Here is a 27,006-nt window from a genome sequence, read left to right as displayed (position 1 = left end):
ATGCTTTCCACAAGTCTTTCACATTGCTTTTGGGTGACCTTATGCCACTCCTGGTACAAAAGTTTAAGCAGTTCTTCTTTGTTTGATGGCTTGTGACTATCCATCTTCCTCTTGATTACATCCCAGAGGTTTTCAATGGGGTTCAGGTCTGGAGATTGGGCATGCCATGATAGGAAATTGATGTGGTGGTCCTTCATCCACACCTTGATTGACCTAGCTGTGTGGCATGTTGCATTGTCCCGCTGGAAAAAGCAGTCCTTAGAGTTGGGGAACATTGCCTGAGAAGAAGGAATCAACTGTTTTTCCAGGATAACCTTGTATGCGGCTTGATTTATACGTCCTTCGCAAAGAACAACCTGCTCAATTCCAGCCTTGCTGAAGCATCCCCAGATCATCACCGATCCTCCACCAAATTTCACAGTGGGTGCAAGACACTGTGGCTTATATGCCTCTCCAGATCTCCATCTAACCATTAGACGACCAGATGTTGATCTGGGGATGCTTCAGCAAGGCTGGAATTGGGCAGGTTAATCTTTGGATGAAGGACCACCATATCAATTTCCTGTCGTGTTCTCATGATCCGTTCCAGGGTTTAGTCCTGTCTGCTCTTTTTCCAGGCAGATCATGTCAAGGGTTAACTTTGCTCTGCCTCACTCTGGGTTCAGGTTTGCTATTTAGCTTCCAGGCATCCTGCTGTGGTGTCAGCTATAGTTCTGCCTTCGGCGTGTGATCCGGACTCTGGTAACCCTTGATTTGTCCTGCTGTGATCCCTGATTTTCCCCATGTCTGTTGTCTTCCTCTGTCTGCCCTTTTCCCAGCGTTTTCTCTGTTTCTTGGTTTGATTATCTGGTTTCTGACTCGTCCTGTATTCGGACTCGCTTCTGCTTTCTGTCTTTGTCTTATCCGCGTCTGACCATTGCTGACCCACCTGGCTTGCTCCTGGCCACATATATTGCTTACTCCTTTTTGTACTTTGCATCTGAATGTTTATTGATTCTGCTTGTCTGACCACTCTCTCACCACTTGGTGGAGCCTGTACTGCTGCTCTGTGGAGCTACTCTGTGTACGCAGTCTCACTTCCCTCTCAAGCTCCCTCTGGTGGGGGTTGAGTTACACTGCACTGCAGCAGCATGACACATGGCCTGCCCAATCTCCAGACCGGAACCACATTGAACATTGAAAACCTCTGGAATGTAATCAAGGAGAAGATGGATAGTCACAAACCATCAAACAAAGAAGAACTGCTGATATTTTTGTACCAGGAGTGGCATAAGGTCACCCAAAAGCAGTGTGAAAGACTGGTAGAAACATGCCAAGATGAATGAAAGCTGTGATTAAAAATCATGGTTATTCCACAAAATATTGATTTCCCAACTCTTCCTGAGTTAAAACATTAGTATTGTTGTTTCTAAATGATTATGAACTTTTTTTGTGCATTATTTGAGGTTTGCAAGCAATGCACGGTTTTGTTATTTTGACCATTTCTCATTTTCAGAAAATAAATACAAAATGTATTGCTTGGAACATCGGAGACATGTTGTCAGTAGTTTATAGAATAAAAGAACAATTTACATTTTACTCAAAAATATACCTATAAAGATAAAAATCAGACGAAATGAAAATGTTTCAGTGGTCTCTTAATTTTTGCCAGAGCTGTATATTACTTTTTTTTTTTTAATGGGTTTTACTGTTTAGCATAATTGACAATCTAACTTTTTTCTACAGGATGATAAAATTACGGCGGTATCCATCACGTGTATACTGTATAAATACAAATATATATATATATATATATATATATATATATATATATATATACACACAGCTCCGGCAAAAAATAAGACCACTGCAAAATATTCAGTTTGTCTGATTTTTCTCTTTATAGATATACTAGCTGAAGAGCCCGGCGTTGCCTGGGCATAGTAAATATCTGTGGTTAGTTATAGCACCTCACTTCTCTTATTTTCCCATCACGCCTCTCATTTTCCCAATCACATCTTTAATTTTCCCCCTCACATCTCTCATTTTCTCCCTCACACCTCTCATTTTCTCCCTCACTTCTCTCATTCCCCCCTAACACTTGTCATTTCGACCTCACATCTGTCATTTTCCGATCACTCCACTATTTTCCCTCACTCCTCTCATTTTGCACTCACACCTTTTCATTTTCACCTCACACCTCTCATTTTCACCTCAGTATATACATGTTTGTCATCTCCCTTATATATAGTATACACCTGTATGTCATCTCCTGTATATAGTATATACCTGTATGTCATCTCCCTTGTAAATAGTATATTACTGCTGTGTGTCATCTCCCCTGTATATAGAATATACCTGTATGTCATCTCCTCCTGTATATAGTATATACCTGTATGTCATCTCCTTCTATATATAGTATATACCTGTATGTCATCTCCTCCTGTATATAGTATTTACCTGTGTGTCATCTCCCCTGTATATAGTATATATATGTGTGTAATCTCCTCCTGTATATAGTATATACCTGTATGTCATCTTCTATATATAGCAAATACCTGTATGTCATCTCCTCCTGTATATAGTATATACCTGTAGGTCATCTGCTCCTGTTTATAGTATATACCTGTGTGTCATCTCCTCCTGTATATAGTATATACCTGTATGTCATCTCCTCCTGTATATCGAATGTACCTGTGTGTCATCTCCCCTGTATATAGTATATACCTGTGTGTCATCCCCTCCTGTATTAGACCTCGTTCACACGTTATTTGCTCAGTATTTTTACCTCAGTATTTGTAAGCTAAATTGGCAGCCTGATAAATCCCCAGCCAACAGGAAGCCCTCCCCCTGGCAGTATATATTAGCTCACACATATACATAATAGACAGGTCATGTGACTGACAGCTGCCGTATTTCCTATATGGTACATTTGTTGCTCTTGTAGTTTGCTTATTAATCAGATTTTTATTTTTGAAGGATAATACCAGACTTGTGTGTGTTTTAGGGCGAGTTTCGTTTGTCAAGTTGTGTGTGTTGAGTTGCGTGTGGCGACATGCATGTAGCGACTGTTGTGAGATGAGTTTTGTGTGGCAACATGCGTGTAGCAACTTTGTGTGTTGAGTTGCATGTGACAGGTTAGTGTAGCAAGTGGTGTGCAGCAAGTTTTGCGCATGACGAGTTTTGCGCGTGGCGAGTTTTATGTGTGGTGCCTTTTGAGTATGTGCAAGTTTTGTGTGAGGCAACTTTTGTGCATGTGGCAATTTTTGCACGTGTGCAATTTTTGCATGTGGCGAGTTTTCCATGAGGTGAGTTTTGCACTTGTGCGAGTTTTGCGTGAGCCTAGTTTTTGCATGTGGCGAGTTTTGCACGTGGCGAGTTTTGAGCGGCGACTTTTGTGTTTCGACTTTTATGTGGCGAGGTTGGTGTATGTGTGGTGAAATGTGTGCTGAGGGTAATATGTGTTCAAGCATGTGGTAGTGTGTGGCGCATTTTGTGTGTGTGTTCATATCCCCGTGTGTGGTGAGTATCCCATGTCGGGGCCCCACCTTAGCAACTGTACGGTATATACTCTTTGGCGCCATCGCTCTCATTCTTTAAGTCCCCCTTGTTCACATCTGGCAGCTGTCAATTTGCCTCCAACACTTTTCCTTTCTTTTTTTCCCATTATGTAGATAGGGGCAAAATTGTTTGGTGAATTGGAAAGCGCGGGGTTAAAATTTCACCTCACAACATAGCCTATGACGCTCTCGGGGTCCAGACGTGTGACTGTGCAAAATTTTGTGGCTGTAGCTGCGACACCTCCAACACTTTTCCTTTCACTTTTTTCCCCATTATGTAGATAGGGGCAAAATTGTTTGGTGAATTGGAACGCGCGGGATTAAAATTTCGCCTCACAATATAGCCTATGACGCTCTCGGGGTCCAGACGTGTGACTGTGCAAAATTTTGTGGCTGTAGCTGCGACGGTGCAGATGCCAATCCTGGACATACATACACACACACACATACACACACACATTCAGCTTTATATATTAGATTTTTGAGAAAAAAATAAAATAAAATCTCTCTCCGCACCCTCCTGTACGCCTGATTTATTACATGGACATGTAACTATTTCTTCATGTCGGTCCAATAAAAACAGCATGATTTCACAAGCAGAACAGGTTTATATATCTATCTATATGTGTATATATATATATATATATATATATATATGTATAACTATCTATATATATATATATATATATATATATTTCTCTTTTTTCTCTCTATATATATCTACTAGCTGTTTCCAGCCAGCTAACGCTCGGCATGCTCATTGCTATCTAATATAAACCTTGTGACATCTCTCTGTCCTTATCAATCTGCTCAGGTGTTCGTTGTTGATAACCAATCCTATGATTTTGTCGATATTGTTGTTGTTAATCAGCTACTGCATCGTTGTCCGGATTATGGGTGGTGATGAGGTGGGGGGCGGGATTGTATGTGGTCGGGATTATGTGTGGTGGGGGGGCGGGATTATGGGTGGTGATGGGGTGGGGGGGCATTATTATGGGTGGTGATGGGGTGGGGGGGCGGGATTATGGGTGGTGTGTTATGAACTGGTGATTCAGAACCACAATGGACCTAGTGGTTAAGAGCACACAAAGTGACCTGATAGTTACTAATAACATAGGACGAGCTCTGAGACGTGGGAACTCTGCTGACCGCAATCCCTAATCCTATCATACCACACTAGAGGTAGCCGTGGAGCGCTCCTGACCAGACCTAGGCGCCTCGGGCACAGCCTGAGAAACTAGCTAGCCCTGAAGATAAAAAAATAAGCCTACCTTGCCTCAGAGAAATTCCCCAAAGGAAAAGGCAGCCCCCCACATATAATGACTGTGAGTAAAGATGAAAATACAAACACAGAGATGAAATAGATTTTAGCAAAGTGAGGCCCGACTTACTGAATAGACCGAGGATAGGAAAGATAGGTTTGCGGTCAGCACAAAAACCTACAAACAACCACGCAGAGGGCGCAAAAAGACCCTCCGCACCGACTAACGGTACGGAGGTGCTCCCTCTGCGTCTCAGAGCTTCCAGCAAGCAAGAAAAACCAATATAGCAAGCTGGACAGAAAATATAGCAAACAAAAGTAACACAAGCAAAACTTAGCTTATGCAGGGCAGACAGGCCACAAGAACGATCCAGGAGAGAGCAAGACCAATACTGGAACATTGACTGGAGGCAAGGAACAAAGAACTAGGTGGAGTTAAATAGAGCAGCACCTAACGACTTAACCTCGTCACCTGAGGAAGTAAACTCAGAAGCCGCAGCCCCACTCACATCCACCAGAGGAAGCTCATAGACAGAACCAGCCGAAGTACCACTCATGACCACAGGAGGGAGCTTGACCACAGAATTCACAACAGTGGTGATGGGGTGGGGGGGCAGGATTATGGGTGGTGATGGGGTGGGGGGATTGTGTGTGGTGATGTGTTGGGGGGCGGGATTGTGTGTGGTGATGGGTTGGGGGGAGGATTATGTGTGGTGATGGGTTGGGGCAGGATTGTGTGTGGTGATGGGTTGGGGGCAAGATTGTGTGTGGTGATGGGTTGTGGGGCGAGATTGTGTGTGGTGATAGGTTGGGGGCGGGATTGTGTGTGGTGATGGGGTGGGGGGCGTGATTGTGTGTGGTGATGGGTTGGGGGGCAAGATTGTGTGTGGTGATGGGTTGGGGGGCGAGATTGTGTGTGGTGATGTGTTGGGGGTGGGATTGTGTGTGGTGATGGGTTGGGGGGCGGGATTGTGTGTGGTAATGAGATGGGGGGCGGGATTGTGTGTGGTGATGGGTTGGGGGGTGAGATTGTGTGTGGTGATGTGGTGGGGGGGCGGGATTGTGTGTGGTGATGGGTTGGGGGACTGGATTGTCTGTGGTGATGAGGTGGGGGCGGGATTGTGTGTGGTGATGTGGTGGAAGGCGGAGCTACTGTGCAGGGGGCAGGATTAGCGAGTAATCACGATGCCTCTTATATATATAGATATCTATATATCTATATATATCTATCTAATATATAAAGCTGAATGTGTGTGTGTGTGTATGTGTGTATGTGTGTATGTCCGGGATTGGCATCTGCACAGTCGCAGCTACAGCCACAAAATTTTGCACAGTCACACGTCTGCACCCCGAGAGCGTCATAGGCTATGCTGTGAGGAGAAATTTTAACCCCGCGCGTTCCAATTCACCAAACAATTTTGCCCCTATCTACATAATGGGGAAAAAGTGAAAGGAAAAGTGTTGGAGGCAAATTGACAGCTGCCAGATGTGAACAAGGGGGACTTAAAGAGTGAGAGCGATGGCGCCAAAGAGTATATACCATACAGCTGCTAAGGTGGGGCCCCGACATGGGATATTCACCACACACGGGGATATGAAGATACACACAAAATGCGCCACACACTACCACGTGCTTGAACACATATCACCCTCAGCACACATTTCACCACACATACACCAACCTCGCCACATAAAAGTCAAAACACAAAAGTCGCCGCTCAAAACTCACCACGCGCAAAACTCGCCAAATGCAAAACTAGGCTCACGCAAAACTTGCCACACTTGCAAAACTCACCTCATGGAAAACTCGTCACACGCAAAACTTGCACATGCGAAAAATTGCCGCATGCACAAAAGTTGCCTCACACAAAACCTGCACGTACTCAAAACGCACCACACATAAAACTCGCCACGCGCAAAACTCGCCATGCACAAAACTTGCTGCACACAAATTGCTACACTAACCTGTCACATGCAACTCGACACACAAAAAGTCGCTACATGCATGTCGCCACATGCAACTCAACACACAACTTGACACATGAAACTCAGCCTAAAACACGCACAAGTCTGGTATTATCCTTCAAAAATAAAAATCTGATTAATAACCAGACAAACTACAAGAGCAACAAATGTACCATATAGGAAATACGGCAGCTGTCAGTCACATGACCTGTCTATTATGTGTATGTGTGAGATAATATATACTGCCAGGGGGAGGGCTTCCTGTTGGCTGGGGATTTATCAGGCTGCCAATTTAGCTTACAAATACTGAGGTAAAAATACTGACCAAATAGCGTGTGAACGCGGTCTAATACAGGAGGAGATGACATACAGATATGCACTATATACAGGGGAGATGACACACAGATATATACTATATACAGGAGAGATGACACACAGGTATATACTATATACAGAAGGAGATCACACACAGGTATATATTATATACAGGAGGAGATGACACACTGGTATATACTATATACAGGGGAGATGACATACATGTACATACTACATACAGGGGAGATGACACACAGGTATATACTATATACAGGGGAGATGACACAGGTATATACTATATACAGGAGGAGATAACACACACATATATACTATATACAGGAGGAGATGACACAGGTATATACTATATACAGGAGGAGATGACAAACAGGTATATACTATATACAGGGGAGATGACACACAGGTATATACTATATACAGGGGAGATGACACAGGTATATACTATATACAGGAGGAGATAACACACACATATATACTATATACAGGAGGAGATGACAGGTATATACTATACAGGAGGAGATGACACACAGGTATATACTATATACAGGAGGAGATGACACACTGGTATATACTATATACAGGGGAGATGACATACATGTACATACTACATACAGGGGAGATGACACACTGGTATATACTATATACAGGGGAGATGACACAGGTATATACTATATACAGGGGAGATGACATACAGGTATATACTATATACAGGAGGAGATGACACACTGATATATACTATATACAGGGAAGATGACATACAGGTACATACAGGGGAGATGACACAGGTATGTACTATATACAGGTGGGATGACACACACGTATATACTATATACATGGGAGATGACACACACGTATATACTATATACAGGGGAGATGACAGGTATATACTATATACAGGAGGAGATGACATACAGGTATATACTATATACAGGAGGAGATGACACACATATATACTATATACAGGGGAGATGACACACAGGTATATACTATATACAGGAGGAGATGACACAGGTACATACTATATACAGGAGGAGATGACACAGGTATTTACTATATACAGGAGGAGATGACACAGGTATATACTATATACAGGGGAGAAGACACAAGTATATACTATATACAGGAGGAGATAACATACAGGTACATACTATATACAGGAGGAGATGACACACAGATATATACTATACACAGGAGCAGATGACACATGTATATACTATATACAGGAGGAGATGACACACAGGTATATACTATATACAGGAGGAGATGACATACAGGTACATACTATATACAGGAGGAGACGACACGTATATACTATGTACAGGAGCAGATGACACACGTATATACTATATACAGGAGCAGATGACACACAGGTATATACTATATACAGGAGGAGTTGACTTACAGGTATATAATATATACAGGAGGAGATGACACACGTATATACTAGTATATACAGGGGGAGATGACATACAGGTATATACTATATACAGGAGATGACATACAGGTATATACTATATATAGGAGGAGATGACATACAGGTATATAGTATATACAGAAGAGATGACATTCAGGTATATACTATATACAGGAGGAGTTGACACATAGGTATATACAATATACAGGAGGAGATGACATACTGCAGGTATATACTATTTAAAGGGGAGATGACATACAGGTATATAATATATACAGGAGATGACACAGGTGTATACTATATATAAGGGAGATTACATACATGTATATACTGAGGGGAAAATGAGAGGTGTGAGGTGAAAATGAGGGGTGTGAAGTGAAAATGAGGGGTGTGAAGTGAAAATGAAAAGGTGTGAGTGCAAAATGAGAGGAGTGAGGGAAAATAATGGAGTGATCGGAAAATGACAGATGTGAGGTCAAAATGACAAGTGTTAGGGGGGAATGAGAGGAGTGAGGGGGAAAATAAAAGGAGTGAGGGGGAAAATAAAAGGAGTGAGGGGGAAAATGTGAGGTGTAAGGGAGAAAATGAGAGATGTGAGGGGGAAAATAAGAGACATGAGGTGCTATAACTAACCACAGATATTTACTATGCCCAGGCAACGCCGGGCTCTTCAGCTAGTATATATATATATATATATATATATATATATATATATATATATTATGGTTCATTATTATTTTCAAGGAATCAAAATGTGGACACTGTTTTCCAGGGCACAAAACAGGAGGCATTTTAAGGGGCACAGTGGTGGGCATTACTAGGTGGGACACCGTGAGGAGCATTGTTTCCATGCCACACAGCAGGTCCAGTAACAGGGACAAATACTGCAGCAGAAGACTCAGCATTGAGGCCACTAGGATGAGGAGTTTGTGGAGGTTGGGGACGCTGCTGGAAATGTGAGAAGTCAAATGTGTCTTTGTTGTAAACTCTGCATATGAGTTGTGGTTGGAAGACGTTGTCATGTCAGTCTGGGCCAGATGGAAAAGATAGGAAAAAGGAAGGACTCCATCAGAAAGAACGTCACCTTAAGTTGCTATCTATAACAGTATTGCAATCTCTCATATGTTTTGCAGGACTGGTATCTGCTACACTATGGTCACCATATGACGGTAATATTGGTGTTGGTCTTTATTTAGTGATTTATTTTCAGTAGCAGCATGGTCAACTATTGAAATTCCCTATACCCACAATTATGGCATACCACCGGTAGTTGTAAACATGGTTACCAGTTTGGAGGCCAACTCAGATGTTTTGGCTCCCTTGTACATAACCCCTAGCTATGCCTCTAATCAAGAGATTTATTTGTTGTGAACCAAACCTTTCAGTCATAAGACCCCTGATAATAAGATGAACGGAGGATGTTGTGTTCAGACCTGCAGATGAACTAGGCAGCAAGTGTTCAATTTTTACACAGCGCTACCACAGGTAAAATAAATAATATATTCACATTGAAATCAAGGGCTGTTCAAGTAATGCATGAGGTTCTCCAGTTGTCAGGGGACTTATTTTTTAATAAAAATTGCAATTAATTAAAATGATAAACAAAATATTTTAACAATAACACAAAATGAGTGTTCAAAAATATATACCTGTTGAAAAGACTGTTACATTTGCATAAATGTAATGTCCAAGTAGCTCATTTTCATTGCTGACAGCTTCCAAGAGTTGCGACTTTTTAAGCTCTACACTACCTTCTCCATTATGTATCTGCAAATAGAATAAGGAATAATATTGATTGCAATAAATATTTTTGTAGATTTACTGAAACAAAAAAAAAAAACATTAGTTTTCCTTGATTTTATTTTTTTGGTCTTTCCTTAAAGGGAAACGGTCACCCCCCCCCCCCCAGGGCGTTTTTAAGTAAGAGTCACCTTCAGCAGCACTAAGGCTGCATTCTGTGAAGGTGGCTCTTATGCTTAGTATCCCTGTTGGCACCTGCGCTCTGCCAACATCTCTCACCTGATGTAAGTTCACGGGCAGCGCGCACGGCGCATGCCCGAGAAATGTTGGCAGAGCACAGGCGCCGGGCAAGTAACAGAAACACAGGAGGCGGCGCACAGACGCAAGACGGAGATGATTGACGTCTCGGAGGCGGTTGACCCCAGGGGAGAAGACTTACCTCCGGGACACAATAGAGGTATGGCGAGCAATTTATAAAAATGATTATTTCAGCATTTATAGGGTTACTAAGAATAAGAGCCACCTTCAAGAAATCCTGACGTGTGCATATACCCTCACAGAATGCAGCCTTAGGGCTGCTGAAGGTGGCTCTTTTACTTATAAATGCCCTGGGGGGGGGGGGTGACAGGTTCCCTTTAAAATCTTATCCTCACATCCTACAAACACACAGATATACACACACCATATAGGTACACATGGGGTCAAAATTGTTGGTACCCATCGTTTAATGACAGAAAAATCCACAATGGTCACAGAAATAACTTGAATCTGACAAAAGTAATAATAAAAAATCTATGAAAATGAGGAAATGAAAGACAGACATTGCTTTTCAACCATGCTTCCACAAAATTTAAAAAAAAAAATGAAACTCATGAAATAGGCCTGGACAGAAATGATGGTACCCTTAACTTAATATTTTGTTGCACAACCTTTTAAAGCAATCACTGCAATTAAATGATTCCTGTAACTGTCAATGAGACTTCTGCACCTCTCGACAGGTATTTTGGCCCACTCCTCAAGAGCAAACTGCTCGAGTTGTCTCATGTTTGAAGGTTGCCTTTTTCAGACCGCATGTTTCAGCTCTTTCCAAAGATGCTCAATAGGATTTAGGTCAGGGCTCATAGAAGGCCACTTCAGAATAGTCCAATGTTTTCCTCTTAGCCACTCTTGGGTGTTTTTAGCTGTGTGTTTTGGGTCATTATCCTGTTGCAAGACCCATGACCTGCGACTGAGATCAAGCTTTCTGAAACTGGGCAGCACATTTCTCTTCAGAATACTTTGACAGTCTTGAGATTTCATTGTACCCTCCACAGATTCTAGACACCGTGTGCCAGATGCAGCAAAGCAGCCACAGAACATAACAGAGCCTCCACCATGTTTCACAATAGGGACAGTGTTCTTTTCTTGATATGATTCATTTTTCTGTCTGTGAGCATAGAGCTGACGTGCCTTGCCAAAAAGTTCTATTTTTGCCTCATCTGTGCATAGTACATTCTCCCAGAAGCTTTGTAGCTTGTCAACATGTAGTTTGGTAAATTCCAGTCTGGCTTTCTTATGATTTTTTTTTTTCAACAATGTGTCCTCCTTCGTCATCTCCCATGAAGTCCACTTTGGCTCAGACAACAACGGATGGTGCGATCTGACACTGATGTTCCTTGAGCTTGAAGTTCACCTTTACTCTTAGAAGTTTTTCTGGGCTCTTTTGTTACCATTCGTATTATCCGTCGCTTTGACTTGTCATAATTTTTCCTCCTACGGCCACATCCAGGGAGGTTGGCTACAGTCCCATGGAACTTAAATTTCTGAATAATATGTGCAACTGTAGTCACAGGAACATCAAGCTGCATGGAGATAGTCTTATAACTTTTACCTTTAACATGTTTCTCTATAATTTTCTTTCTAATCTCCTGAGACAACTCTTTCCTTCGCATCCTCTGGTCCATGTTGTGTGTGATACACACCATGTCACCAAACAGCACAGTGTGTATCTGTAGCCCTATATACAGGCCCACTCACTGATTGCAAGATTGTAGACACCTGTGATGCTAATTAGTGGACAAACCTTGATGTAACATGTCCCTTTTGTCACATTATTTTCAGGTGTACCATCATTTCTGTCCAGGCCTAGTTCATGAGTTTTATTTTTTTTACATTCTGTGTGAAGCATGGTTGTAAAGCAATGGCTGGCTTTCGTTTGTTCATTTTCATAGATTTTTTATTTATTATTACTTTTGTCAGATTTAAGTTATTTCTGTGACCATTGTGGGCTTTTCTGTCATTAAATGAGTGGTACCAACACCAATCGTGTGCATAATTACACTGTGGTCCAGTATCCACATATTACTCATGAATATGAGCCACTCATCATGTTTGCAAAAATAATCCATAAAGGCATACAGAGGAATCCATCATCCATAGGTTAATTCCTTCCCAACACGGCCAATTCTCGCTATTTACATTTTTGTTTTTTCCTCCCCTTATTCCAAGAGCCATAACTTTTATATTTTTGTGTCGACATAGACTTATGAAGGCTTGTACTTGTTGGACAAGTTGTACATTTGAGTTACACCATTCATTTTACTACATACTATAGTGGAAAATGGGGGAAAAAATCCATTTGCAGTTGAACTGTAAAAAATTGCAATTCTGACATTGTTTTTTTGTGAATTGTTTACTTAGTACAATGTGGTGCAAAACAAAATCAGAAATTTGTAAAAAAAAAAAAATATATATATATATATATATTTTTGATTGTGTCTCCATTTTTATTTTATGGTTAATAGAGCTCAGGGCGGTGGAGTTGGTAAGCCAAACCACCTACTCCAACTCCTCAATTTCCCTGACTTCTGACTCCACAGCCTCACAACAGAGCATGTACATAAAGTGCAGCACAGATTCATCTCAACTAAAAGCCCAGATCCTTAGATCAGGAACAGAACAGACATTTATAGGACACTTCATAACTTTCCCGCAAACGTTTACAGCACATCCTGCATTGTACAACAATACCCAATTTATTATACAACTCTGGAAAAAATTAAGAGACCACTGCAAAATGTTCAGTTTGTCTGATTTTTCTCTTTATAGGTATACCAGCTGAAGAGCCCGGCGTTGCCTGGGCATAGTAAATATCTGTGGTTAGTTATAGCACATCACTTCTCTTATTTTCCTATCACGCCTCTCATTTAGCACCTCACTTCTCTCATTTTCCCATCACGACTCATTTTCCCCCTCACATCTTTCATTTTCACCCTCACATCTCTCATTTTCTCCCTCACTCCTCTCATTCCCCCATCACTCCTCTCATTCCCCCCTAACACTTCGACTTCACAGCTGTCATTTTCTGATCACTCCACTATTTTCCCTCACTCCTCTCATTTTGCACTCACACCTCTCATTTTCCCCTCAGCCTCAGTATATACATGTTTGTCAGCTCCCTTATATATAGTATACACCTGTATGTCATCTCCTGTATATAGTATATTCCTGTATGTCATCTCCTCCTGTATATTGTATATACCTATGTGTCATCTCTTCCTGTATCTATAATATAACGCTGGGAGCGTCACTCTGTCCGAAGCCTTTATAGACTGCGCAAGCGCCGGTGCAGTCTGGGCCTCACAGAGTGATGCTCCCAGGAGATCGCGGTATGCGTAAGCACTGAACGCACACCGCGATCTCCACCGGAGAGTCAGGGACCGCCAGGAGGGTAAGTATGAGCTATATTCACCTGTCCCGTTCCACCGCTGTGCGCCGCCATCTTCCCGGTCCTCGGCCTGTGACCTTCAGTTCAGAGGGCGCGATGACACGCTTAATGCGCGCCGGCGGCGCCCTCTGACTGACCAGTCACAGCCAGAGGACCGGGAAGATGGCGGCGCGCAGCGGTGGAACGGGGCCAGGTGAATATAGTAAGTGCTGGGGGGCCTGAGCTGGTGGCGATACCGGCACCTGACCCCCACAGCGCACCAGTGTCCCCGCCTGCTCAGGCCCCCCAGCACTCGGCCCCCAGCGACCATAGGTGAGTATGGTATTTTTTTTTTATATATATATTGCAGCAGCATACGGGGCATATACAATGGGGCCATCAACCATAATGGAGCATCTTATGGGGCCATAAACCATACTGGAGCAGTGTACGGGGGCATATACTATGGAGTATTTTATGGGGGCCATAAACCTTTATGGAGCAGCATATGGGGCATATGGATGGGAGCAGCAAATTAAAGAACGGTGGTGCAGGATGGGAGCAGCACATGACAGAACGGGGGCGCAGGATGGGAGCAGCACATGCCAGAATGGGGGCGCAGGATGGGAGCAGCACATGACAGAATGGGGACGCAGGATGGGAGCAGCACATGACAGGATGGGGGCGCAGGATGGGAGCAGCACATGACAGAACGGGGCGCAGGATGGGAGCAGCACATGACAGAACGGGGCGCAGGATGGGAGCAGCACATGGCAGGATGGGGACGCAGGATGGGTGCAGCACATGACAGGATGGGGACACAGGATGGGTGCAGCACATGACAGGATGGGGACGCAGGATGGGAGCAGCACATGACAGAACGGGGGCGCAGGATGGGAGCAGCACATGACAGAATAGGGCAGCACATGATAGAACGGGGGTGCAGGATGGGAGCAGCACATGTCAGAATGGGGGCGCAGGATGGGAGCAGCACATGACAGGATGGGGACGCAGGATGGGTGCAGCACATGACAGGATGGGGACGCAGGATGGGTGCAGCACATGACAGGATGGGGACGCAGGATGGGAGCAGCACATGACAGGATGGGGGCGGAGGATGGGAGCAGCACATGACAGGATGGGGACGCAGAATGGAAGCAGCACATGACAGGATGGGGACGCAGGATGGGAGCAGCACATGACAGGATGGGGACGCAGGATGGAGCAGCACATACCAGGATGGAGACCATATACCAATATAAATGCTCGCCACCCGGGCTTAGAACGGGTTCAATAGCTAGTATAGTATATACCTGTATGACATCTCTTCTGTATATAGTATATACCTGTATGTCATCTCCTCCTATATATAGTATATACCTGTATATCATCTCCCCTGTATATAGTATATATCTGCTGCATGTCATCTCCTCCTGTTTATACCTATGTGTCATCTCCTCTTTTATATAGTACTAGATGGTGGCCCAATTCTAACGCATCAGGTATTCTAGAATATGCATGTCCACGTAGTATATTGCCCAGTCATGTAGTATATTGCCCAGCCACCTACTATATTGCCCAGCCACGTACTATATTGCCCAGCCACATACTATATTGCCCAGCCACGTAGTATATTGCCCAGCCACGTAGTATATTGCCCAGTCACGTAGTATATTGCACAGCCACGTAATATACATCACAGAGCCACGTAGTATATTGCCCAGCCATGTAGTATATTGCACAGCGACATAGTATATTGCACAGCGACATAGTATACAGCACAGAGCCATGTAGTATATTGCCCAGTCACGTAGTATACAGCACAGACACGTAGTATATTGCCCAGCCAGGTAGTATATTGCCCAGTCACGTATGTAACAGGTTAAAAAATAAAAAAGAAACATACTCACCATCCGAAGAGCCCGTTGCAGTTTCGGCGCTTGTCAGCAGTGTCCGGTCCCAGGATTGGTATGAGCGCAGGACCTTCCATGATGTCGCGGTCACAAGACCGTGACGTCATGGAAGGTCCTTCTCCCATAGCAACTTTGGAAGCAGAACCTGCCGCTTGCAGTGCCGAGGAGAGGAGGCGACGGCGGAAGGTGAGAATAAGGTTTTTTTTTATTATTATTATTTTAACATTAGATCGTTTCACTATTGATGCCGCATAGGCAGCATCAATAGTAAAAAGTTGGGGACACACAGGGTTAATAGAGGTGGTAATGGAGTGCGTTACCCGCGGCATAACGCAGTCCGTTACCACCGGCATTAACCCTGTGTTAGCGGTGACCGGAGGGGAGTATGCGGGCGACAGGCACTGACTGCGGGGAGTAAGGAGCGGCCATTTTCTTCCGGACTGTGCCCGTCGCTGATTGGTTGTATATACCTGCTGTATGTCATCTCCTCCTGTATATAGTATATACCTGTATGTCATCTCTTCTGTACATAGTATACTGTATACCTGTATGTCATCTCCTCCTATATATAGTATATACCTGTATGTCATCTCCCCTGTATATAGTGTATACCTGCTGTATGTCAGCTCCTCCTGTATATACCTATGTGTCATCTCTTTTATATAGTATATACCTGTATGTCATCCCCTCCTGTATATAGTATATACCTGTATATCATCTCCTCCTGTATATAGTATATACCTGTATGTCATCTCCTCCTGTATATAGTATATACCTGTATGTCAGCTCCTCCTGTATATAGTATATACCTGTATGTCATCTCGTCCTATATATAGTATATATCTGTGTGTCATCTGCTCCTGTATTAGACCTCGTTCACACGTTATTTGGTCAGTATTTTTACCTCAGTATTTGTAAGCTAAATTGGCAGCCTGATAAATCCCCAGCCAACAGGAAGCTCTCCCCCTGGCAGTATATATTAGCTCACACATACACATAATACACAGGTCATGTGACTGACAGCTGTTGTATTTCCTATATGGTACATTTGTTGCTCTTGTAGTTTGTCTGCTTATTATTCAGATTTTTATTTTTAAAGGATAATACCAGACTTGTGTTTGTTTTAGGACGAGTTTCATGTGTCAAGTTGTGTGTGTTTAGTTGCGTGTGGCGACATGCATGTAGCGACTTTTGTGAGTTGAGTTTTGTGTGGCGACATGCGTGTAGGAACTTTTTGTGTGTCGAGTTGCATGTGACAGATTAGTGTAGCAAGTTGTGTGCAGCAAGTTTTGTGCATGGCGAGTTTTGCGCGTGGTGAGTTTTATGTGTGGTGCGTTTTGAGTATGTGCAAGTTTTGTGTGAGACAACTTTTGCATGTGTTGCAACTTTTGTGCATATGGCAATTTTTCCGCGTGTGCAAGTTTTGTGTGTGGCGAGTTTTCCATGAGGTGAGTTTTGCACGTGTGGCGAGTTTTGCGTGAGCCTAGTTTTGCATGTGGCGAATTTTGCGCATGGCGAGTTTTGAGTGGCGACTTTTGTGTTTTGACTTTTATGTGGCGAGGTTGGTGTATGTGTGGTGAAATGTGTGCTGAGGGTGGTATATGTGTTCAAGCACATGGTAGTGTGTGGCGCATTTTGTGTGTGTGTTCATATCCCTGTGTGTGGTGAGTATCCCATGTCGGAGCCCCACCTTAGCAACTGTATGGTGTATACTCTTTGGTGCCATCGCTCTCATTCTTTAAGTCCCCCTTGTTCACATCTAGCAGCTGTCAATTTGCCTCCAACACTTTTCCTTTCACTTTTTCCCCATTATGTAGATAGAGGCAAAATTGTTTGGTGAATTGGAACGCGTGGGGTTAAAATTTTGCCTCACAACATAGCCTATGACGCTCTCGGCGTCCAGATGTGTGACTGTGCTAGCTGCGACGGTGCAGATGCCAATCCCGGACATACATACATACACACATAAACACACACATTCAGCTTTATATATTAGATTTTTGAGTAAAATGTAAATTGTGCTTTTAGTCTATAAACTGCTGACAACATGTCTCCAAATTTCCAAGCAATACATTTTGTATTTTTTTCATCTGAAAAGGAGAAATGGTCAAAATTAAAACAAAAACAAAAACAGTGCTTTCAGACCCCAAATCATGCAAAGAAAACAAGTTCATAATAATTTAGAAACAACAAAACTAATGTTTTAACTTGGGTAGAGTTCAGAAATCAATATTTTGTGGAATAACCATGATTTTTAATCACAGCTTTCATGCGTCTTCGTACGCTTTTCTTCAGCCTTTCACACTGCTTCCGGCTCAAAAAATGTAAGCAGTTCTTCTTTGTTTGATGGCTTGTTCCAATGGGGTTCAGGTCTGGAGATTAGGCTGTCCATGACAGGGTTTTGATGTGGTGGTCTCTTAATTTTTGCCAGAGCTGTATTTCTTAGGAGTTGGAGTCGGTTCATTTTATTCCGATTCCAACTCCGACTCCACCAAAATGGATGCTGACCCTACAGCTCTGTCAGCTGTCTGAGGGCTTATTTTTTTTGTGGGGTCAGACAATGTTTTTATTGATACCATTGATACATTTCTTACAGCAACTATTACAGCCACAAAAACCCTCCACAATTTTGGCAATTTGACATTTTTCCTGTTTATTGTTTTAATGGATTGGGTTAGTTATTTTTATATTCTGATAGCTCAGACATATGTGTATTTTTTAATATTTTTATTATATTAATATTTAATGGAGGTAAAGGGAAGCAATTTTCACTTTTGTGTTTGTTTAGGAAAATTGACAGTCATCTTGTGTTTCTTCCATTTTCTAATAATTGTGCCAACAGTTGTTGCCTTCTCACTAAGCTGCTTGCCTATTATCCTGTAGCCCATCTCAGCCTTGTGCAGGTCTACAATGTTGTCCCTGGTGTCCTTAGACCGCTCTTTGATCTTGGCCATGGTGGAGAGGTTGGAGAGTGAATGATTGATGAATGAGTATGTGGCCAGGTGTCTTTTATACAGGTAATGAGTTCAAAGAGGTGCAATTAATACAGGTAAAGGAAAACTAACACGTCTGTGAATTCTTGCTGGTTAGTAGGTGATGAAATACCGTATATACTCGAGTATAAGCCGAGATTTTCAGCCCAAATTTTTGGGCTGAAAGTGCCCCCCTCGGCTTATACTCGAGTCACGGTAGCGGTGGGGTCGGCGGGTGAGGGGGTGAGGGCGCTGAGGTATACTTACCTAGTCCCAGCGATCCTCGCGCTGTCCCTGCCGTCCCACGGGCTTCGGCGCTGCAGCTTCTTCCTCTCTTCAGCGGTCACGTGGGACCGCTCATTACAGAAATGAATAAGCGGCTCCACCTCCCATAGGGGCGGAGCCGCTTATTCATTTCTCTAATCAGCGGTGCCGGTGACCGCTGATAGAGAAAGAAGCTGCGGCACCGAAGACAGGAGGGGACAGCGCGAGGATCGCCAGGACTAGGTAAGTATAGCATATTCACCTGTCCTCGTTCCAGCCGCCGGGCGCCGATCCATCTTCCCGGCCGGCGCCTCCATCTTCCCGGCGTCTCTGCTCTCTGACTGATCAGGCAGAGGGCGCGATGACGCATATAGTGTGCGCGGCGCCCTCTGCCTGATCAGTCAGAGCAGAGACGCCGGGAAGATGGAGGCGCCGGAACGAGACGCCGGGAGTTGCAATCAAGGGAGGTGAGTATGTGTTTTTTTTTCTTTATTGCGGCAGCGGCGGCACAAATTTATGTGGAACATCTATGGGGCACAGTGAACGGTGCAGAGCACCGTATATGGCACAGCACAGCTATGGGGCACAGTGAACGGTGCAGAGCACCGTATATGGCACAGCACAGCTATGGGGCACAGTGAACGGTGCAGAGCACCGTATATGGCACAGCACAGCTATGTATGGGGCACAGTGAACGGTGCAGAGCACCGTATATGGCACAGCACAGCTATGGGGCACAGTGAACGGTGCAGAGCACCGTATATGGCACAGCACAGCTATGTATGGGGCACAGTGAACGGTGCAGAGCACCGTATATGGCACAGCACAGCTATGGGGCACAATGAACGGTGCAGAGCACCGTATATGGCACAGCACAGCTATGGGGCACAGTGAACGGTGCAGAGCACCGTATATGGCACAGCACAGCTATGGGGCACAGTGAACGGTGCAGAGCACCGTATATGGCACAGCACAGCTATGGGGCACAGTGAACGGTGCAGAGCACCGTATATGGCACAGCACAGCTATGTATGGGGCACAGTGAACGGTGCAGAGCACCGTATATGGCACAGCACAGCTATGGGGCACAGTGAACGGTGCAGAGCACCGTATATGGCACAGCTATGGGGCACAGTGAACGGTGCAGAGCACCGTATATGGCACAGCTATGGGGCACAGTGAACGGTGCAGAGCACCGTATATGGCACATCTATGGGGCACAATGAACGGTGCAGAGCACCGTATATGGCACAGCTAGGGGGCACAATGAACGGTGCAGAGCACTATATGGTTCACACCTATGGGGAAATATGAACGGTGCAGAGCACTATATGGTTCACACCTATGGGGAAATATGAACGGTGCAGAGCACTATATGGCACAGCTATGGGGAAATAATGATCTATTTTTATTTTTGAAATTCACCGGTAAATGCTGCATTTCCACCCTAGGCTTATACTCGAGTCAATAAGTTTTCCCAGTTTTTTGTGGCAAAATTAGGGGGGTCGGCTTATACTCGGGTCGGCTTATACTCGAGTATATACGGTACTTATTTTCATACCATAAAATGCTATTTAATTATTTAAAAATCATACAATGTTATTTTCTGTTTTTTATTTTTAGATTATGTCTCTCACAGTTGAAGTGTACCTACGATACAAATAATAGACCTCTCCATTCTATATAGGTGGGAACATTTGAATAATCGGCAGTGTATCAAAAGCGTAGTTTCCCCACTTTATAGATCATACTCCCTGACGCATGCACCCATATAATTATTATATCTCTACCTACCTTGCCTGTGAGTCAATTGTGCCTGGTTTGATTCAAACTTAATCCATGTATAGTAATTTATCACTAAGCTACAGTTGTGGCACATACGGTATATCTTTGTACGCCTGGAATCTTTTGTATGGGGCTCTATAAATGTAAACACTTAGCACTAGAGATGAGCGAGCATTAAAGGGAATCTGACACCCCAAAATTCGCCTATAAGCTAAAGCCACCGGCATCAGGGGCTTATCTACAGCATTCTGTAATGCTGTAGATAATTCATAATACACTACTAACCAAAAGAAATTCATGATTAGCTTGTTTTTGGTCATTCTGCCTCTCAAAAATGGATGTGGTTGGGATTAAGGTTAGGGGTGTGTTTGGGTTAGGGTTTCAGTTAGAATTGGGGGTTTCCACTGTTTAGGCACATCAGGGGCTCTCCAAACGCAACATGGTGTCCCATCTCAATTCCAGTCAATTTTGCATTGAAAAGTCAAACGGCGCTTCCGAGCTCTGCCATGCGCCCAAACAGTGGTTTACCCCCACATATGGGGTATCAGCGTACTCAGCACAAATTGCACAACAACTTTTGGGGTCCAATTTCTTCTCTTACCCTTGGGAAAATAAAAAATTGGGGGCAAAATATCATTTTTTGTGAAAAAAATTGATTTTTTATTTTTACGGCTCTGCATTATAAACTTCTGTGAAGCACTTGGTGGGTCAAAGTGCTCACCACACATCTAGATAAGTTCCTTAGGTGGTTTAGTTTCCAAAATGGTGTCACTTGTGGGGGGGTTTCAATGTTTAGGAACATCAGGGGCTCTCCAAATGCAACATGGCGTCCCATCTCAATTCCAGTGAATTTTGCATTGAAAAAGTCAAATGGCGCTCCTTCCCTTCCGAGCTCTGCCATGCGCCCAAACAGTAGTTTACCCCCACATATGGGGTATCAGCGTACTCAGGACAAATTGTACATCAACTTTTGGGGTCCAATTTCTCCTGTTACCCTTAGTAAAATAAAACAAATTGGAGTAGTATATATTTTGCAAAAAAAAAGTTAAATGTTCATTTTTTTTAAACATTCCAAAAATTTCTGTGAAACACCTGAAGGGTTAATAAACTTCTTGGATGTGATTTTGAGCACCTTGAGGGGTGCAGTTTTTAGAATGGTGTCACACTTGGTTATTTTCTATCATACAGACCCCTCAAAATGACTTCAAATGTGATGTGGTCCCTAAAAAAAAATATGTTGTTGTAAAAGTGAGAAATTGATTTAACCCTTATAACTCCCTAACAAAAAAAAATTTTGGTTCCAAAATTGTGCTGATGTAAAGTAGACATGTGGGAAATGTTACTTATTAAGTATTTTGTGTGACATATCTCTGTGATTTAAGGGCATAAAAATTGCAAAATTTTAAAAATTTTTGCCAAATTTCCGTTTTTTTTTTTCACAAATAAACGCAGGTAGTATCACACAAATTTTACCACTATCATGAAGTACAATATGTCACGAGAAAACAGCGTAAGAATCACCGTGATCCGTTGAAGCCTTCCAGAGTTATAACCTCATAAAAGGACACTGGTCAGAAATGCTAAAATTGGCCCAGTCATTAACGTGCAAACCACCCTAGGGGGTAAAGGGGTTAAAGGGGCATGTCACGGCGGCGACCCGGTCCGTGACCCTGGGCACCCACGTTAAAGCGAAGGTCTTTAAAGGGGTTTTTGAAATAAAGAAAGTTTGTGACGCGACCTGTGGTATTCGGTCAGAGGTGACCAACGCTGCTTAAAGGGGTCCTCTGGGGTGATGTTATGGCAGCCAGATGGTATAACTTCCCACAGGTGAAGTAGGTCCCCAGGGCTCCCAGTGAATAGATGGAAGTTGGTGAGTGGTGCAGTAAAGTATAAAGGACGCAGTTGTGCAGTCTTTTTACCTGGTTTACTGATGGTAGAAGGCAGCCACAATCCAGGGCACCAGATCACAGGTACAGGCAGGGTCCGGCCGGCTTGGAAGTGTGCCGCCCCTGGGTCCTGGTCATCACAGTAATGTTACTTTCCTCATGGGGAGAATAATGTTACGTTTGGAGGCAAGAAAGGATAACTGTCACCAGGTATCACAAGCATGCAACATATTCACACTCCAGCCCACCAGGGGGAGCTTTTGACCCTATTTACTAGGTGACTCCCCATATATATATATAACTGGTAGTCTGTAGGGAAAGTAGGAAAGTTCCAGATAGCCGTCTGAGGAGGATAGAGGGTTCACGGAGCTGTGCATGCCCTAAGAGCTGCAGCTCCCAGAAAGAGACACATAGGAAGCCGAATTCGTTGCAGTGAGTGTGCAGGAAAACAAAGCACAGGAGAGGATACCAGAAGGGGACCAGCCCCGAGCAGGCTGCCTCCTTCTGTGGCGCAGATAACTGGTAGCCGGAACACCGAGGTAGTAAGAACCTCTATGCCTTACTTCAGAGACCGGCAGGCAGCTAATTGCACGATACTTGTCTGCACCTACACCCAGGAGGCACGGTGACACCCCACAGAGCCGGGTTATCTAAGAGACCCTATAAACAGGCTCAAGTCACCAGTCATATGGGTTTTATCCTATCCTATGTGGGGGACAGAGAGAAACAGAAACACCACATCTGTGAAGACCTTACGAGAGGCTTAGCAGTAAGGGACTACACCACTACAGCGCAAGGGAAGGCTATTGATTTCCTCCTGGACAAGGGGACTCTGGACTTGCCTCCAAACCGGCCGGACCCTACCTGCCCTGTGATCTGATGCTCTGGACAGTGGCTGCTGAAACCAACAGTAAACAAGGTAAAGAGACTGCAATCCTGTGTCCTCGTTCTTCACTGCACCTCTCACCATTCTGCTATCTACATACTGGGAAGAACTGGGGATATGCTTCACCTTTGGGAAGGTATACCATCTAGCTGCCATGACATCACCCCAGCGGACCCCTTAAAAGCAGCATCGGTCACCCTGACCGAATACCACAGGTGGCATCACGAACATAAACTCTATTCCCTTTAAAGACCTTTCCCTTCTACATGGGTGCCCTGGGCCACGGACTGGGTCACAGCCATCATGACATCCCCCTGTGAACACCGGACCCGGTACCGAGTACCCCACGGCCCTGGCGGGCGACTCATATTGGCGTCACGAACAGGATGGACCGATCTTCAAAATTGGGTCATGTGAGCCTAAAAGACTGTGCCTAACTGTTTTTGTGCTCAGAGACTGTGTATCGCAAAAGACCGCCAAAATTGCCACCAAAATCGCTGCCATTACAGCGCCATGTGGCGTGCAGGAGTGGGGCGTGTTGTCGTGGGCGTAGCCTGGAAAAATGACACGAAAGTAAAAGCCGCCTCTCACAGATACTACTATATCCGAAGGATATGCCCATCAACCAAAAAGATCCACCTCCTTGTTTGGGATGGAGGAGGAAGGAGCAGTGACCGCCCACAACACGAAGATGCCAACACAGACCTGGTTGGTAAGATGGTGAGCGGAGGTCACCCGGAGGAGGGGGAGTAAGCCCTCAGCTGTACTGGCCAATCGGAGGAGGAAGATGCCCCGCCGTCATGTATGAACCCGGAGGTTCTTGGTGCGGAGGTCGAGGAGCTGTGTCGTCAGCTCCGGAGGTCACAGTACCGTGCAGCTGCCAGCATCCAGGAGCAGCAGCACAGCCAGTCCTCGGAGTCCCGGCCTGCAACGGAGAAGACCGGCACTGAAGACACCACAGCGGCAGGTAATAATACCAACCCTGCCCCGGTAGCCGAGGACCCTGCCCTGCTAGTGCCCATTGATGCTCTGCCAGCACCACCACCCGGTCGGGTATGTGGCCGCCTAGAGTGGGAGCTTCCCTGGGAGACCTTAGAGACTTCTGATGCCCCGCTGCAGCACACCAAAAAGACTGTAGACATCCAAGGGGCAGGGATCTCTACCCTGGTGACCGCGTCACCTACACCAGACATTGGGGAGATAAGGGGTGGTACGCCCTCCATGTTCATAAATGTGAGCTAAATCAGGAAAAACCGCCACCTCGCGGCCTGGAGCCACTACCACCAGCGACTCCATGCTACCCATCATCCCCTCCACCTGGCCAGGTGACCCCTGCACCGGTCACCATGTGTACAAAGGCCACACAGACCACCATCAGACAGACCTCAGTGGGCACCCAGATGCCTATTCAGAGCGTGGACTCCTTGTATGTACTGCGAGGGGATCGCCCAAATCCAGAGGTGCTGCCGTGAAAACTACCACAGCCAAGATAAAGCAACGCTAAAAATGACTGTAAATAGTTAACTCTTTTGCTGTTCAGAAATTTATTGAACCTGACCAGGGTTTCCACTTAAAGGGGTCCCACGTTAAAAGGGATCCTATGTTTTGCACAGTTGCCTTTCATTTAAAGACACTGGAGGTCATGGACAGTGAATGGCTCACAAACTTTGCTTGTAAATATTTTGCACCTTCGTAAAGGTGCTTCCAACTGGTTTTACAAAGAAGCTTTTAAAGAGACTGCATCTAATATTGCTTTGAAAGTTGTTTTGTTTTCCAGAGACCTGAAGAAAAACCAGTCTGGCGCGGCAGGATTCCAGGTCTGGATGCACGCCTTGTAGCTCGCCCAAACCCGACGTTGAGGGTTAATGACGGGTCCCTCGTATCGTTGCTGCTGTTACAAAGTTATTGATTGATTTGAATATTACTGATTGACTTGTGTACTAATTGCACTACCTCAGTATTGAGAAGACTTGAATGTCGATATGCTGCATTTTGCTGAAAGTAATATCCCAAGTTGGTTAAAGTTGTATTCTATATGAAAGTTAATATATTAAAGAATTAATATAGTGAGTAAGAATAAAAATTGAGACTTGAACTTAGATAGAATTGTATGTTATATAGCTGCTAGTATATAGAAGTTAGTAAGTTGATATTGTGAACTTGAATAAACTGATATTTTGATAGTATTATATGAAAGAAGTAGATGATGCACTTTTGGATAAAATGGAGAAAATAAAGTAACCTGCGGGGGTTGGACGAAGACTTAACACTTAAAAGATAGAATACCCGTAAGGGTCATCACATTTCAGTTAGTTAATTGTTGCACTGTTCCATTAAATTGTTCTATGTTTAAAAGTGGATCCACAATGTAAATATGTTTTGCAACGTTGAAGTGTCCTTACCTCCCATAAAGGGAAGCTCTAGTTTACATAATATTAATTAGTTTTATAAGTTTTATAGCATTCCAAAAATTGTATGTCTTCTTGCACTAACATGTATTGTTGTTCTTCTTTTCCCAGTCCGGAAGTACTGGATTTACCTGCGGGGGAGTGTGGCGCCCCAGGGTCCTGGTCATCACAGTAATGTCGCTTACCTCACGGGGAGAGTGATGTTACGTTTGGAGGCAAGAAAGGATAACTGTTGCCAGGTACCACAAGCATGCAACATATTCACACTCCAGGCCACCAGGGCGAGCTTTTGATCTTATTTACTAGGTGACTCCCCATATATATATATAACTGGTAGTCTGTAGGGAAAGTAAGAAAGTTCCAGATAGCCGTCTGAGGAGGATAGAGGGTTCACGGAGCTGTGCATGCCCTAAGAGCTGCAGCTCCCAGAAAGACACATAGGAAGCCGAATTCGTTGCAGTGAGCGTGCAGGAAAGAAAAGCACGGGAGAGGATAGCAGAAGGGGACCAGCCCCCAGCAGGCTGCCACCTTCTGTGGCGCAGATAACCGCTAGCTGGAACACCGAGGTAGTAAAGACCTCTACGCCTTACTTCAGAGACCGGTTTTATCCTATCCTATATGGGGGACAGAGAGAAAGAGAAACACCACATCTGTGAGGACCTTATGAGAGGCTTAGCAGTAAGGGACTACACCACTACAGTGCAAGGAAAGGCTATTGATTTCCACCTGGACAAGGGGACTCTGGACTTGCCTACAAACCGGCCGGACACTACCTGCCCTGTGATATGGTGCTCTGGACTGTGGCTGCTGAAGCCAACAGTAAACAAAGTGAAGAGACTGCAATCCTGTGTCCTCGTTCTTCACTGTACCTCTCACAATTCTACTATCTACATACTGGGAAGATTTGGGGATATACTTCACCTGTGGGAAGGTATACCATCTAGCTGCCATAACA

At 44.3% G+C, this 27,006-nt stretch overlaps 1 protein-coding gene across 1 annotated transcript in view; it reads right to left on the bottom strand.

The window, feature by feature from the left end:
* The window catches only part of LOC138651262 (A.superbus venom factor 1-like), a 273,919-nt gene that overhangs the window by 144,078 nt on the left and 102,835 nt on the right, over positions 1-27,006 (bottom strand). The window contains exon 9 of the mRNA XM_069741368.1: positions 10,162-10,279. Coding sequence (XP_069597469.1) covers positions 10,162-10,279 — 118 coding nt within the window. The remainder of the gene's footprint in view (positions 1-10,161; positions 10,280-27,006) is intronic.

The sequence above is a fragment of the Ranitomeya imitator genome, chromosome 1, assembly GCF_032444005.1.
Source record: "Ranitomeya imitator isolate aRanImi1 chromosome 1, aRanImi1.pri, whole genome shotgun sequence".
NCBI classification, from domain to species: domain Eukaryota; kingdom Metazoa; phylum Chordata; class Amphibia; order Anura; family Dendrobatidae; genus Ranitomeya; species Ranitomeya imitator.
The sequence above is the reverse complement of the archived record's forward strand: the minus strand, read 5'-3'. Positions and strand labels throughout refer to the sequence as shown.